This window comes from Mytilus edulis, chromosome 4, assembly GCF_963676685.1.
Source record: "Mytilus edulis chromosome 4, xbMytEdul2.2, whole genome shotgun sequence".
Taxonomy (NCBI): domain Eukaryota; kingdom Metazoa; phylum Mollusca; class Bivalvia; order Mytilida; family Mytilidae; genus Mytilus; species Mytilus edulis.
This window is the reverse complement of record NC_092347.1, coordinates 43613414-43629025: the sequence shown is the minus strand read 5'-3', so window position 1 is coordinate 43629025 and position 15612 is coordinate 43613414. Positions and strand designations below refer to the sequence as shown.

General features: G+C 32.6%; 1 protein-coding gene across 1 annotated transcript; it reads left to right on the top strand.

Annotated features, from left to right (window-relative positions):
- Positions 1-4596: 4596 nt before the first annotated feature.
- LOC139519721 (potassium channel subfamily K member 18-like) lies at positions 4597-12041 on the top strand. Its single transcript, XM_071311950.1, has 2 exons — positions 4597-5262; positions 10647-12041. The coding sequence occupies exons 1-2, from the start codon at positions 4797-4799 to the stop codon at positions 11639-11641; spliced, it is 1461 nt and encodes a 486-aa protein (XP_071168051.1). The 5' UTR covers positions 4597-4796; the 3' UTR covers positions 11642-12041.
- Positions 12042-15612: the final 3571 nt, after the last annotated feature.

Genomic DNA, 15612 nt, shown 5'->3' with positions numbered 1-15612 from the left:
TGTAAAGATAACAACATTACACGTATGTGATTACATCCAACTTTTTTTTGTTCATCGACATGGAAGGTGCCTAGATATTGATTAGCCTTGCCCCATTAATCTTTATTCAATCTTGACAAACCAATTCTCTCATCGGGACCCACAGTTCGGTATTGTCGTTTGCTGCAGTATGACATACTTGCTGTTCGTGTATTTATTTTCTACACAAACAAGGCTGTTAGTTTTTTTCGTTTTTCATTTGTCATTTCCAGGCCTTTTGTAGCTTATTAGTTTTGCTCATACTTGAAGGCCGTGTGGTAACCTAAAGTTATTGACTTCTATGTTATTTAGTCTCTTGTGAAGAGTTGTCTCATTGGCAAACATAGCACATTTTCTTATCTTTGTATTGTCAAACCTTTTTTTTTATCAAACTGGTCTACGGTATTAAACCGACACCAAAACATCGAAAACCGCTACCAAAGTAAACATTATTCCTCTAAACTTGCGCCGAACCTTCGGAACCTAAAAAAATAATTGAAGGTCCGTTAATATTTTAAAAAGTGAACATTCTTTAATTTCTTGTAGCAGGAAACACAAGTGATTAATTTTTGCGTTGTTCAATGGGCATGTAAAATTATCATGTACCGTACTTTTTTAAATTTTAGTTTTTTATAGTCTTGAAGTTTCACAATTTCTTATTATCTACTATGAAATTAATAACTAAAATTATATACCAATTTAGCAACGTCTTCATTTTTATGCTCATTGGTGAAAAGTTTTTGTTCTCACCTAATGATAATAATTTTAAATTCTGTTCAAAGAAACTTGCTTAGAAAATAATTATGCATTTCCTTCCGCAATCATAGATTTTACAGATACAAAATGTAAATATAATTTAAGAAAAAAATTTAGAATACACGCTTGAAAAGGCACATGTTTTGTAATGCATATCACCTGCGCTCAGATTCCAAATTTGCGTTGTTATTATACATGAAACAGATTATTCAATTAAGTAGGATGTTTAAGTTTCTACAAAAAAATGAGATTTGAAATGATAAGATTTTACTTGTGAAAAAAGGAAGATACAGGGTATACGTTTAGAATATATCACCCAATGACACAGAACTCAAGACAAAAAAAGATCAAACCATTAGTTTTTTATGTTTGATTATGAATTTGAATGCCTCTTCGGTATCTTTCGCCTCTTTTTGAAAAACACAACATTAACAGACGTGAAATATGCAATTTTAGAACAGTAGAATTGCATTCCTGTTAAACTTACGAAACAGTGAAATAATCAATTTTGCACAGTGTTATGTCACAAGCTTTTTATAAAAGATGCGGCTTTAGATAAAATTGCGCTGTTTATTGGATTGATTGGACACTTTATTTAGATCCTTCAGTCATACACGTGTCATTTGGTTTATCAAACACCGATGCTTGTTACCATACAATGTAGCTTGATTTTGTTCTAAGTGACCCTGCATAGATAAGATACGTGGAGACAGTTATTGCCCCTTGGCACTAAACCATGACAACCGATAATTGTCTGTTGTCAGACGAGTACTACAAATAGATTTGTTTTACCAAATGTTCTTATGTTGCTGTACGTGATAAATAAAAAAAAAAAAAAAAACTAAATTGACATTGAAGTTTAACTGAATACATTTTTTTATTCAGCACACTTTTCGTAGATTTTGAAATTTATAATGAAATAATCTTTCGATTACATTATGGGTGAATAAAAGTATATGTTGAGTGTAAGTCAATAAGACAGCCAAACTACAAAATTAAACGAGTCACTACATCTCAAGGTCACTGTTGGTCTCAATGTCAAGCTTAAAATAGAGCAAGTTGTACATTCAGAGTCTACCAATTTGAAAGATCACGTTCTGTCAAGGACACAACGTTTTAAAGGATATAACCACCTCAGTCCAGATGCGAGATTTTCTCGCTGCGTTGAAGGTCCATTTGTAAACTGCGCTGTGTTCTGCTCTTTGGTCGGGTTGTTGTCTCTTAGACACATTCCCTGTTTTTGTTCCAAATTCTACAATAGATTACTCAATACTCACTTATATTGTTTAAATCATCACCGTCTTGAAGTTGAAAGTATTTGTTTTAATGTCATTACCTTTTCTTGATTCGTGAGATTTCTACCGTATTTTAAATGTAGAATTTACTTTCTTAACAATTCTCTTCAGGACAAAACAAAAGAAGTAATTAATACTAAAAAGAAATAAAAAAAAATCTTCAGCTTTGAATTTAATTATTCAAAATGAATCATATCTGATGTATTTCTGGAAGGCAATATTAATTTGGACATTTTTGATGATGTCTTCGTGTTTATCGGAGAAGTTACTATTCGTGAGAATCAAATATTATGCTGGGATGATAGATTTTTAGCAGAATGTAAACGGGTTTCTACTATAAATTCTATTAAGATGAATTATAAATATGCTTTGAAAAGGTACTAACTCTGTTCTCTCTTAAATTTCTCCAAAAAAAATGTTGCAAAAAGGTAAAATCAAAATAACAAACTTAAAGAAAAATTCATAAAAAAATGACCAAATCAACAATTATGAATTGATATGATCAGGCTTTGGACATGAACTAACATGACAAGTCAACACTAACATAAACTGCTCATCTTTATTCTCAAATCAACTTACATCAACTCTCAACAAAAACAGTATACGGGTCCGACCTTACATTCTAATATCCTGAAGTAGCTCGACCTCGAACCGGATTCAACCATGGAATACTATATAACAGAATTAAATGAAAAATGTGAACAACAGCAGCCATAATCTTTACTTGGTGCAGGTATTTTTCCGAGGAAAATAGGGGATTAAACCTGGTTTAATAGCTAGCTAAACCTCCCATTTGTAACAGCAATCTTCAGTAATTTTAATCATAATATTTTATTTATGTTACTTGCGATAAGTTTGCTGGTGGTCAAGTATCTGTACAGTAGCAGAATCAATATCATAAAATTTGAACAGGTTTTTAATAATGTAAGTTAAAAAAGCAGATTTATAAAGAATATAAACAACAAAACTGAATACAATACTTGAGAAAATATTAACAAACAATAAGCTAAGCTTTGATTACAGATATTACTCTCAAAAAAACACTTTGATCTTGAATATAAGTATGTTATTTTCCATAATATTTATCATTAAGTAACATTAAACAGAGTTCATAATTATTGTTTTGCTTTATGATATATCATAACTCAAAACATATGTTTCTGGATGGACTTTTTTTTTAATATCCATTATTGTAATTTATAAGATTTAATGCCTTGTGATAAGCTTAATGAAGTTTTTTTTTAGAAAAAAAATGTTTATAAAACTGTTCTGAATATCACAATTAAAATTGGCAGTCTGAGGAACTTTTTTCTTATAGTATAATATTTAACTGTTTCTTTATTGATTGACATTTTAAATAACTACCAACATCGGATTCGGGGAAGTTTTCGTCTTGGCACGACCCGGTTGAAAAGTAAAACCAGGAACTATTATTGCTTAATTTCTGATTCGATTCAGTTGGTGTGTCTATCAGTGCGTACCCTGATAATTCATGGATTGTATGAGTTGACAGTGTCGTCGGAATATTTCAGTAGGTGCTAGGGATTCCTTTTAATATTTTCGGTTATGACTAAACCCTCACTCACTTAACAGTTTGTCTTCCCCGACTTATGAGTTTGAATCTTCATATGGATTTTCCGCCTCTCTTTTTCTATAAACATTTTTACATGTGTTGTGTGTCCGAAACGCTTTTATGGATTTTGTTCATCAAGAACGCTCAAACAACATTATATAGCAACATTCAGCTACGGTCGTCTTTGTCTGAAGAAGTCAAAACCGTTATAGTTTCATAATGGAAATCTTCTATAAATAATGTCGGTCGACGTCCTTGATGTTAATCATCATAGATAAACAATATTAATCTTGTTCAATTATATATATATATACATGTGTAGATCTGCTGGCGAAGGTTCCCGTGGGTATTGTCAACCAAGAACGAAAATAAATTAGTGTGACGTCCATTTTCGCTGAACTAGTACACATTTTGTTTAGGGCCAGCTGAAGCCCGCCTACGGGTGAAGGATTACTCGCTGTGTTGAAACCCATTGATGGCCTACGGCTGTTCTCTGCCTTTCTTTACACATTCCCCACCGTTTCTTTTCTCATTTTTTAACATTACAGCTTCTGTTTGGCTGTTAAAACAACCAGCTTTCATTAGTTTCCAAAAATACAAATTCTGCTTGAAAATAACTTGCAGCAACATGCCATTCTGTATTGAACTGAAACATGAATTTATAGTTGTATACTACTACGTCATTCGGTCTCGAATATAAATAACACTTTTGGATGATTAGAAAATATTACAAGCTTTATACCTTACATTAACTTTCGTGTCATAATTGAACAAAATACTAATTGTATTATTATTAATATCAGTTTTATTTTCATTAACTGGATGGCGTCGCAAAAATTTGGTAATTTGTGAAATGGCAACACAAAATTATTAAATAAATGTTTATTTAGATGATAATCCACATTACATGCAGTAATAAACATTATTATGTAATGCATTTTCTACAATCACATACTGACAGCTACTGGTTCTTACCTACCAGAAACAACGCCTATTCGTACAACATACATTCTATAGTGCGAATGATTCAACTCTCTGTTGCTGACTTCGACGAGTATGCAAATCGTTCTATTAATAAACGCAGTTGTAATATTCTTGTATATATAAACTGCCTCTCTATGTCGTTAGCTGTATATCATACTTAGACTTTAAACATGGAGAATAATAACGGAGAGCAAGATAACGGAAAATTTGAACAACAAAATGAAGAACTCGGAGTTAAAAAGCAATTTAACATGCAAATGATATTAAGTAGGATAAAAGATGCGATTATAAAATTCTACCGTGTTTGTAAATCCATTGGTGGATTAATTATATTGTTAGTTATATACAGTGTCTTAGGCGCATTACTATTCCAAAGTATTGAATCTGAAAATGAATTAGAAGCAAAGCACGATATGAAAATGACCAGAGAAAATTATATTAGGTTTTTTTACGTGGAAGCAAAAAACTTCTGGGTGAATTATACAACATACAATGACACGTGGATTAATCAAACTAGAAAGTTATTAATGCAATATGAAGCAGAGGTCCGCAGTCGTGGAACAGTTGCTGGTCCAGACACTGTGTGGACTTTCTGGAGCGCCTTGTTCTTCTGTGGGACTATTTATACAACTATTGGTGAGTATCAATGGATGTTTGCATTCATTGAAAGTTTCAGTTCCTTATGGTTGCAAAAAACCTTAAAAGACTAGTACTTCTTATAGGGAAGGGGAGTAACTTTAAAATTCATTCTAAATGAAGAAATGTATCCCTCATCGTGCATAGTTCTGATTCCCTGTTCTTATTTGACTATTGTGTCCATGATTTTAATAGCTTATCAACTTTGGTTTTAGGTTTTTGAATTTTAAATAGTTTGGCCTCGAGTAACACTGAAGAGACGAGACTAATTAAAATATGCATCTGGTGCAGTAAAATTTTTACTGTTTAATTCAGAATATATAAAAAGTTAATATAATAGGTAAAACAGTACAATTAAGGCTTTTGGAGATGATGTTTACTGTTCTATTCTGTTTATAGTAGTTGATTGTTATTTATCTTTTCTTCTTTAATTTGTTCATTGTGGTGTCCGTCTTTTTTACGAGTCAAGTTTTGAGTGTCCCTTTAGCATGGTTATTTTTCAGAAGAACAATTTATTTGCATAAATGTTTTGAATGATGAGTAAGTCATGTACATCGTTGCACCAAGTATAATGACGAGTTTTCCAAAATTTTCAAATGAATAGATAACAATGTCTGATGACGTTGGAGTTTCTAAAACTTTTTCTTTGATATCAATAGTTTGACATTTTAATTTCAAGAGGTTTATAAATTTATATAGCGGGAACATAGTTTATATGATTTAATAGCATAAATAAAATAGAAATTTAGATCGAAAGATAGACGCTCATCTTTATAATTATCGAAAAAGATGATATCATCTTCTAAGTACAATATTTCATGGCACTTGAGCGTGTCGCTATCATTATCAAAAATTGATTAAGAGGGAACCATAGGTTCAATTTAAGGTAAAACAACGTTAGTTTTTTTCTAACAGTTTATGCCTCTTTTCTTGTTAACAAAACAAATAAGTCTCTCCACTTTTGTTAGTGAGATTTATTAAGAAAGGGATATATATATGTATAACGAACCGATAATAAATCGCTGATGATATTTGACAGTCATGTACACTTGACATTTAGATGGTGCCAAGCTGCTTTGTATGCTAATTACAAATGCTCCTGATAAGAATACAATTAATAAGTATTGTGTTAACACTGTAGGGATATATATCAATTAATAATCTAGGGAATAGTTGTTTGAGGTTTCTCTTTACCTTTTCTCTGCCACTAGAAAGTATCGCATCTGTAACGTATATTGCTAGTATCAATTAGGTCGTTATTACCTAATAAAATATACTCGTTACTATTATCTGTAAGATATTCCATAAATAATTCGGATTGGTGTTTCTTATCTGGTGCAAACAATGCAAGTGTTGTAATGGTACTGTAATACTTTGCACCTGTATAGACATATTGATTTTTAGATTGGCGATAAAAAGTAACAGATATTCCATGGGAATTCTCAAGGTTCTAGCTGATTGTAAGGGGACAACTACATTGCACCTGTATAGACAAATTGATTGTTAGATTGGCGATAAAAAGAAACATGTATTCCATGGGAATTATCAAGTTTCTGACTGTTAGGGAACAACAACATTGCTCTTGTATAGACGCATTTTTTTTAAATTGGCGATAAAAAGAAACATGTATTCCACGGGAATTCTCAGGGTTCTGATTGTTAGGGGGAAACTACATTGCACCTGTATAGACATATTGCTTTTAAATTTGAGATAAAAAGAAACATTCATTCCATGGGAATTCTCGAGGATTTGGTTGTTAGTGGACACTTACATTGCACTGTATAGACACTTTGCTTTTTAAATTGGCGATAATCAGTAACATTCATTCCACGGGAATTCTCTTGGTACTGATTGTTGGGGTACAACAGAAGATGATACTGTTTCCAGAATGGCGATTAAAAGTAACATTTTATCCATCCAAAATCTCAGGGTACTGATTAATTAAAAGACAACAGATACATCTCCCTATTCGTTTTTTATTTCCGTAAATTTCCATGGTAACAAGATGTAATATCTTTTAAATTATCGGACACATCAGTACCTCCCACTTTTCTCGAATGTTACCTACCGAATAAGACTTATCATTGAATGGATTCGTACCTACATGAGCGACAAGACGGGTGCCACTTGTAAAGCTGAATATGTTTAGTATCCTTCTTGAGTTCAAGAAAACACACACGGTTTTGATGGGGTTCGTGTTGCTCGGTCTTTAGTTTTCTTTGTTGTGTTTTGTGTATTGATTGTCTCGTCGTTGTTTTTCATTGTTTGCCACGGCTTTGTTTGTATTTGGCACAACTTTTGGAATTTTGGATACTCAATGCTCTTCAACTTTGTACTTGTTTGGCTTTATAACTATTTTGATCTGAGCGTCACTGGTGAGTCTTATGTAGTAGAAACGCGCGTCTGGCGTATCAAATTATAATCCTGGTACCTTTGATAACAATTTGTCACTTTGTTTTCGACTTAAACCAAAGTATGGCTGATAGCTGGATTCAAGCAACCTAAAGTGTGGCTGATAGCTTGATTCTAGCAACCTAAAGTGTGGCTGGTAGCTTGATTCTAGCAACAATTTGTCACTTTGTTTTCGACTTACGATTTTGAATATCGTTCGCCTCTCTTTTACTGTTTTGTCGGAGTATATAACTTTAGTTTCGCGCATACAATTGTAAAGAATAGTTATTAATAACTAAACAAGTACACAATTCTCCAACCAGAAATATAGAAACGACAACTGAGAAATAAAATAGGGATGACAAGAATTTTACCCCATTAGACACGGAGTTTTTATTTAAGCTTACACTTTTTGACATTTCTTTTTGTACGCATCGTAAAAATCTTGATTTTTTTTTACCAGAACAAATGTTAACTTCAACTATATCTTTTTATGAAACACATCCTGGCACAAGTGCAAATCCGAATTAAAACTTTTAAAAACAGAAAAATGAATGTCATTATAATACATTTATAATTATTGCATAGTTTCGATATTCAAGAATAGAGTTTGAATTTGTGAAAAAGATAAGACATATTAATATTATATATATAAACAGTAAAATTCTCTAAATAGTGTCAGTTCGAAGGAAAACACAACTCCACATTAATGTTTGATAACATTCATCCTTTTCGTATAAAACTAACAGAAACCGTTTTAATTATCTACAATAAAGGAAGAATATATCTGTCGGAGATAAGATAATGATAATGAACTCTGTGGCTGAAGGTCGTTAACCTCTGTATATCAGTTAGCGTTTAAATGTTATTTTAAGTTATTGATACCTGTAAGTAGATTTGGCTATTTGCAGTTAGAAAATAACACAAAGATATTAGTGTTTAATGGAACGTTTAATTCTTATTGCTACCGATGGTGCAGAAAAAAATAACAACAACACGCATCATACAGACAACTCTATAGCACCTGACAGCTGTCTAAGAATCCTCCAAGGACGGCAGTTATCTCCAGATAGACGTCAATAATGTTCTGTTTGTGATTAGATCGATGTGGGTTACATATAGATCTAACTTCTCTGTACTGTCATGGTGGCATCTTGACTTTCCAGTAATAATATACATTTTTTGTGTAGTACATCTTTGTTTGTTTTTAATGCCAGACAAGTAGGGTTATTCTCATATGAAAATAAATAGTATGATTGGCAATAAGACAACTCTTCATCATAGACCGTTGTAGAAGTTAACAGTTATAGGTCATCGTAAGTCCTTCAACAATAAGCAAACCCCATACAACATAGTAAGGTATACAACGTCCCGAAATGACAATCTTTACACTTTTAATGGGCTTGAATAAAATAAAAACGGTGTATGGCAACCCTCAATTAAGTTATTGAACATTATCCCATGACGGCATGTTAATAAGTTCGAATCTAGAAACTGTTCAATAAGAAAGTCAGTAGCACATTTACTCTTGCAGTTGTCTTCCTTTTTTAATTTGTATGCTGCCCCAGTTTTTGTAATGCGTTATTGAACGTATAAAAATCCTTGTAAACAACCCATTTGACAATCAATAAAAGCGTTGAAGACATATACAATATATAAGTATATTGTAGGGAAAAAAATTTAAATACTTTAGGCTCACCTTCATTTTTCTCCTGCTTCTTGGCAAGCACAAATGCAGAATAAATAAAACTATATAAGCTAGACAGACACGCAAGATTTTAAGAAGAGGACAGATTCGTTTCCCAGAAAAGTACTTTCAAAATAGGATCTCAATGAGTATTGAAAATATTATCGATTTTCGAGATGTCTGCATCGTTAATTACTGTTAATTGATGACGAATGATTTGCATGAAGTTAGAATTTGTTTCGAGGGTAGATATCTTTTGTAGTGTTACATATTTTATAAAAGCAGTATTATTGCGCTCTCTAGATTTATCCTTGTGCCTAGTGGACAGCCTAATCTGTCAAACTTACTCAATTTTAAGTTTTCATGAAGACTACACAAACTAGTTCATGATTCTAGAAACTTTTTTGTTTCGTTGAATTGAATCACAAAAATCATAAGTTTATGTACAATAAATAATTCTCAACTTTTTTTTATTGAATGTGGTTTTAAAACACAGCTAGTCAAAGTGTATTGCTAAGAACTGGGTTATTTCGGTTTAATGAAAAGAAATGTAAGGTTATACTCTTATTTTTCTAAAAATGACCTTTTTCCCAAATGTATTAGTCAACGTTTTATACATAACAATGATGGCTAGACTCAAGCTAGCAGCCACTCAACTAACAGTCAGTTTGTAAATACATTGACAAACCTAAAGTGTGGCTGATAGCTTGATTCTAGCAACCTAAAGTATGGCTGATAGCTTGATTCAAGCAACCTAAAGTGTGGCTGATAGCTTGATTCTAGCAACCTAAAGTGTGGCTGGTAGCTTGATTCTAGCAACCTAAAGTGTGGCTGATAGCTTGATTCTAGCAACCTAAAATGTGGCTGATAGCTTGATTCTATCAACCTAAAGTGTGGTTGATAGCTTGATTCTAGCAAGCTAGTGAACATTTATTAGGCATCCGATCGGCCTTAAAAATGAGAAATTGCTATCAAAGCATTGCATAAGCATGAAATTTAATCTTTCGATCTACACAATAAATTAGATTGCACCATTATATTATAATTTAACATGTTTATGGCCAAAAACAGAAGGAAAATGTGTAACGATTCTATTAGAACCTTTAAAATCACTAGAAACCTTGACCTGTCTAATTAAATAAGCTGGGCTTAAAAGAGATAATGAGATTGACGTCATTTTTTAAAAGACAACAATTCGAAATTTATCAGTTTTGCCAAAACGCACACACTTTAATATTTACATTAACAGTTTTAGTCCTTTCCTTTTTGTCATTCGTAATTAATATGCATAATCTTCTTCTTACAGGTTATGGAAACATAGTACCGCTTACTGGAATTGGCAAATTTATAGCTATGGTTTATGCTGTATTGGGCATACCTCTCGCGTTGCTAGTATTGGCAGAAGTTGGTAGACGATTTACTGTTCTTCTTAAATGGATGTATGCTCGTGCACGTCGATACTACTACACTGGAACCTTCCGCAAAAAAATAATTAGACAAGTCCGAAGTCGCCTGAGCAGTAGAAAAAGTAATAAACAAAGCGTTCAGAATGCAGAAAATGGAACATGTAGCACCGAAATAGACCAATCTACAAAGAAAAAAAGCAAGAGCGAGGAGTCAATTGTGTTTGTTAAAAAACAATCTGGATTAGGTCCGTCTCCAAATTCGAGTTTGAAATCAAAAACCGGAAGTGACGATTCTTTAGACGAATCACCTGATGTCCAGTCGACTTTGTCTTCAACGGATCGAGTTAAAGTTATGTATGATATAGAGATTGATGACTCTTTCAACTTGCCAATTTCAATTGCTTGTATTATATTACTGATTTATATTTTCCTTGGTGCGATCATGTACAAATTTTGGGAATCATGGGATTTTATGGATTGCATATACTTCGTGTTTATATCTATAAGTACTATTGGCTTTGGGGATGTAGTACCGGAACATCCGAAATATTTTCTCATCTCCGCAATATATTTATTCATGGGTCTTTCCTTAGTTTCCATGTGCGTTAATGTTGGAATCGAATTCTTCACTGTACAAATAGACAAAGCGAAAGATCATATGAATAAAGCAAGAGAACGAGTTGTTGAGGCGGGAAAAGAAAAAATGGCCTCTGTCGGCAAAGAAATGAATAAAGCAAAAGACAAAGTGTCGAAAGCAGGGACCAGTGCAAAGGGTAAAATATCAGAAGTAAGGAAAAACATTGAAACAAATATTCAAAACGAATTAAAGAGGGCAAAAAAACATTCTTTAGATTCATCTGAGAGTAGATCAAAAGAAAACACACCAAAGCCGTAGTTATTCCAAATGTTACAAATGGCTTCTGCTACAAGTGACGCAAAAACTGTTCGATATTTCCACATACAATTTCATGTTTTGTTTTTGTCCCCTGATTTAAGTCTCTACTACATTCCGTCCACTTTTGAGACTGTTTTCAGTATGGATGTTCAGTTGTTAAATTGTTTTCCGTGTGATTTCATCAAAGTGGAAGATTACACAACAAATAGTGCTTTAATGAAGCAAAAGCACTGTGTGACGTTACACAAACACAGCTCGACGTAATTACAATTTGTACATCAACCTTCTTGCCATCTGTCTAAAATTGTTTTTCAAATCATCATTAAGCAGATGTATTTAACGTTAGTGTTAGCTTTCTACCTCTTCGATTTTTTGTAAATAAAATGTAAAATACAGAAAACATGTGCGAATATTCTTTGTGGGGTTGATTCCCACAGATTAAAACTCAGTTTGTTGTAGGTAAATGTGAAATGCTGACTGTTGTTATACTTATAAATTTGGAAAGAACTCAACATTTTTTAAACTATGTCATACGAAACAAAAATAGTTCGCTACTCGAAAAAAAAAATTGTATCATAGTTATTTCAAAATACAACGGATGTATATTGTTGGCATTCACCACACCCTGAAATGTACTACATTACTGGCATTTTTCACAGCCCTCAGATGTACTACATGTATAATTGTTGGCATTCTTCACACCCCTGAGATGTACTATATTCTTCGCATTCTTCATACCTCTGAGACGTATTATATTCTTCGCATTCGTCACAACCCTGAGATGTACTATTTCCTTCGCTTTCTTCACACCCCTGAGATGTACTATATCCTTCGCATTCTTCACACCGCTGAGATGTACTATATCCTTCGCATTATTCACACCCCTGAGATGTACTATATCCTTCGCATTATTCACACCCATGAGATGTACTATCAAACATTTTTTTTGTCTTCATCTTAATGAAAACTTTACATATTAAAAGTGATTGCTTCATATTCAAATATACTAGAACACACCCGCGAAATCGCGGGCATTCAGATCGTAGTTTAAAGTATGTAAAGTGTTGTTTGAAGAATTTTGTAAAATATTGAATGACTGGAGAATTTCAGCAAACGTATCATGAGTCATAGGTTATTGGGGATAGGAAAATGTTTTTTTTATCCATTCTCCTATATTTCCTAAATTCCTAATTTTTGGTTTTCTATCAATTTCAATACGAACATACCTTTAGTATGTTGTGAACATTTAAGTAAGGAGCCTGTAATTCAGTGGTTGTCGTTTGTTTATGTGTTACATATTTGTTTTTCGCTCATTTTTTGTACACAAATAAGGCCGCTAGTTTTCTCGTTTGAATTGTTTTACATCGTCATTTTGGGGCCTTTTAAAGCTGAGTATACGGTTTGGGCTTTGCTCGTTGTTGAAGGCCGTATGGTGATCTATAATTGTTAATTTCTGTGTCATTTTGGTCTCTCGTGGAGACGGTTGTCTCGACATGGCAATCATACCACATCTTCTTTTTTTTGTAATCAATGAATTTTGTAAAAGATTAATGACGGAGAATTTCAGAAAAGGTATCAAAAGTTCACATGAATAATTTTAGCGCTTATCTGTATATTATGAACATTCATTACTATATAAATAAAGTGTATTTACTTTCAATTCAGTCTAAGTTTACTAATCGATCCATGGTGGTCATTGATATAGTATACAGACCCTCTATTTGATAAACTCTGTGACCGCCGTGGATAGTAAACTTGAAAATGATAGCAGATAGAATTAAAATACACTTTATAAAGTTAAATTTGTAGTATATGTTTGTTCAAAGTATACAGAAAAACGCAAACCGGAAGTCTAATCTGACTTAAAATTTCGTCCAATGACGGGACAATATCCGGATGCCTTTTCCTCGTTTTTCTCCCAAAATAACTCAATCTGAATAATCATATGAATGGATGACAAATGCGACTATGTACTGTACCTATAGGACACAGAGGCGTGTTGATTAATCTATTGTGGAAAGAAGAGAAGCGACACCCAAAATGAGGTCTTCTCGTTTAATAGTATAGATTCCTTTCTTCAAGTTTGCAACCGTTAAGTTAATAAAGTTTTAATTTTAAACATAGGGTTAGATATTTCCATCTGTTTAGCAGAAGTCTATCTCGATGTCATCTTTAATAAAATTGACGGTACCAATATTTCTGCACCAGATACGCATTTCAACAATAAATATCAGTGATGCTTGAGGCCAAATTAATTGCAAAATAAACGCTTACTTAAAAAGTAGAGAGCTCAAAAACCAAAGAGACACAAACGAATAGCTAAAATCGGGAAAGGATTCAGAGCTTTGCATGAGGGTGATTTATTTGTTGGTTTAAAATAATTTTGAAATTTTTATAACAACAAATTTAAATAACACTATAGCATATCATAATGGTTTATTTCTTATATTTAAAATGGTAATCATAAACGGAACACGTACCTATCGTCAAAGATATTATACAGTCGATATAACAGAGCAGTAAAGATCGGTTTAAGGGGGAAATGTGTATTTATTTATGTCCCAAGCAACACGGCCACATTGATTTGTGTCCACACTTGTACCAAATAACAAATTAAAGCGTTTTATTATTTGATATAATACCTCATTCCATAAACCCCATCTTAATTATACTTAATAAGTAATAATTATTGCTTGCCAAGCTTGTTTTTTGTTTTAATATGTAGACTAGCAAATGTTTTAATTATATATCATTATACATACAAATTACTGCTAGTACACATGTATGCTGATGCAAAGCATAATACAGTAGCTTATTCTTGAAGACACATCCGGTTTCCCTATTGCCTATTTTTAATTTAATTTTGCCCGTTGTTGACTGTTTAGAATATAATTTCTGGTGTTAACATACACGCCTGTAGTGTAATATGCAATGTTAATATCTTGTACTTTTTTGTTTGGGGGCTTTGGTCTTCCTAAATATTAATGTTTTTGTCCTGTGAAAAAACTTAAGTTTTATTTCGCTCCCTGCTCAAACCATCTTATATTTATTAGCCCTGAGCAAGGACGTATAACTACGTCTAATATACGTCCTTGCCCTGAGTAATATATATTTTAAATGCCTCTATGAAAAAATCCGTGCCAAATAATTTACTGAGAAATCTTTTTCAAGAAATCTTCACTTGAGTTTAATATATGAACAGCAGTTACGTAATATGTTATAGAGCGTCAAAACGCTAAAGGCCGACAAACACAGTCACTATGTCACTTGCTTTGTTTTCGCTAAAAATAGACAATGCCAAATCATCATTGTCACTCGATTGTTAAATTATGTAGATATGAATAAGTATATAATATCTAAATAGCAAAATGAATACTAGTAACAAGTAATTGTTTAGACCACGTGTTGTGTGACATGCATCGAAAGGATTTGCTTTAAAAACAGTTTTATTTTCATAAATAGACCACAAGATGAGCTGTTAACGACAGTATTTCTAATGCAAACAAAACAATATGTGGTGTGTTTTTTGTTTGGATGACGTGTGCTTTCAATTTTGCGAGTGACATGAATGTGAATATATACGCAATTTAAAAAACACAGCAACGTCCTGATGTAAGGTTAGTATCCGGCGCTGCTCCGTAGTCTTCTTCTTTAGGTTTCTAGCGATCCTTCAATTATTGAAGATTATTCGCCGGGCGTCGACTATGAAATTTATAATTTACACTTTAGCAACAAAAATAAAAAAAATAACAAAATCAAAAAATCAACATAACGTATTTACATTTGGAAAAAAAATGAATTGTGATAAAACTATATACATTTGATAACAAAATAGTTAGGGATAGAATATGGGGATGAGAGCATACTCTTGAATCCCTGTACTGTACTGCATGATTCTATTTGTTGTGGCAGATGACTCCAATTTATAACAGTTCGTGGATAAAATGAATATTTATAACTGTCTTTGGATG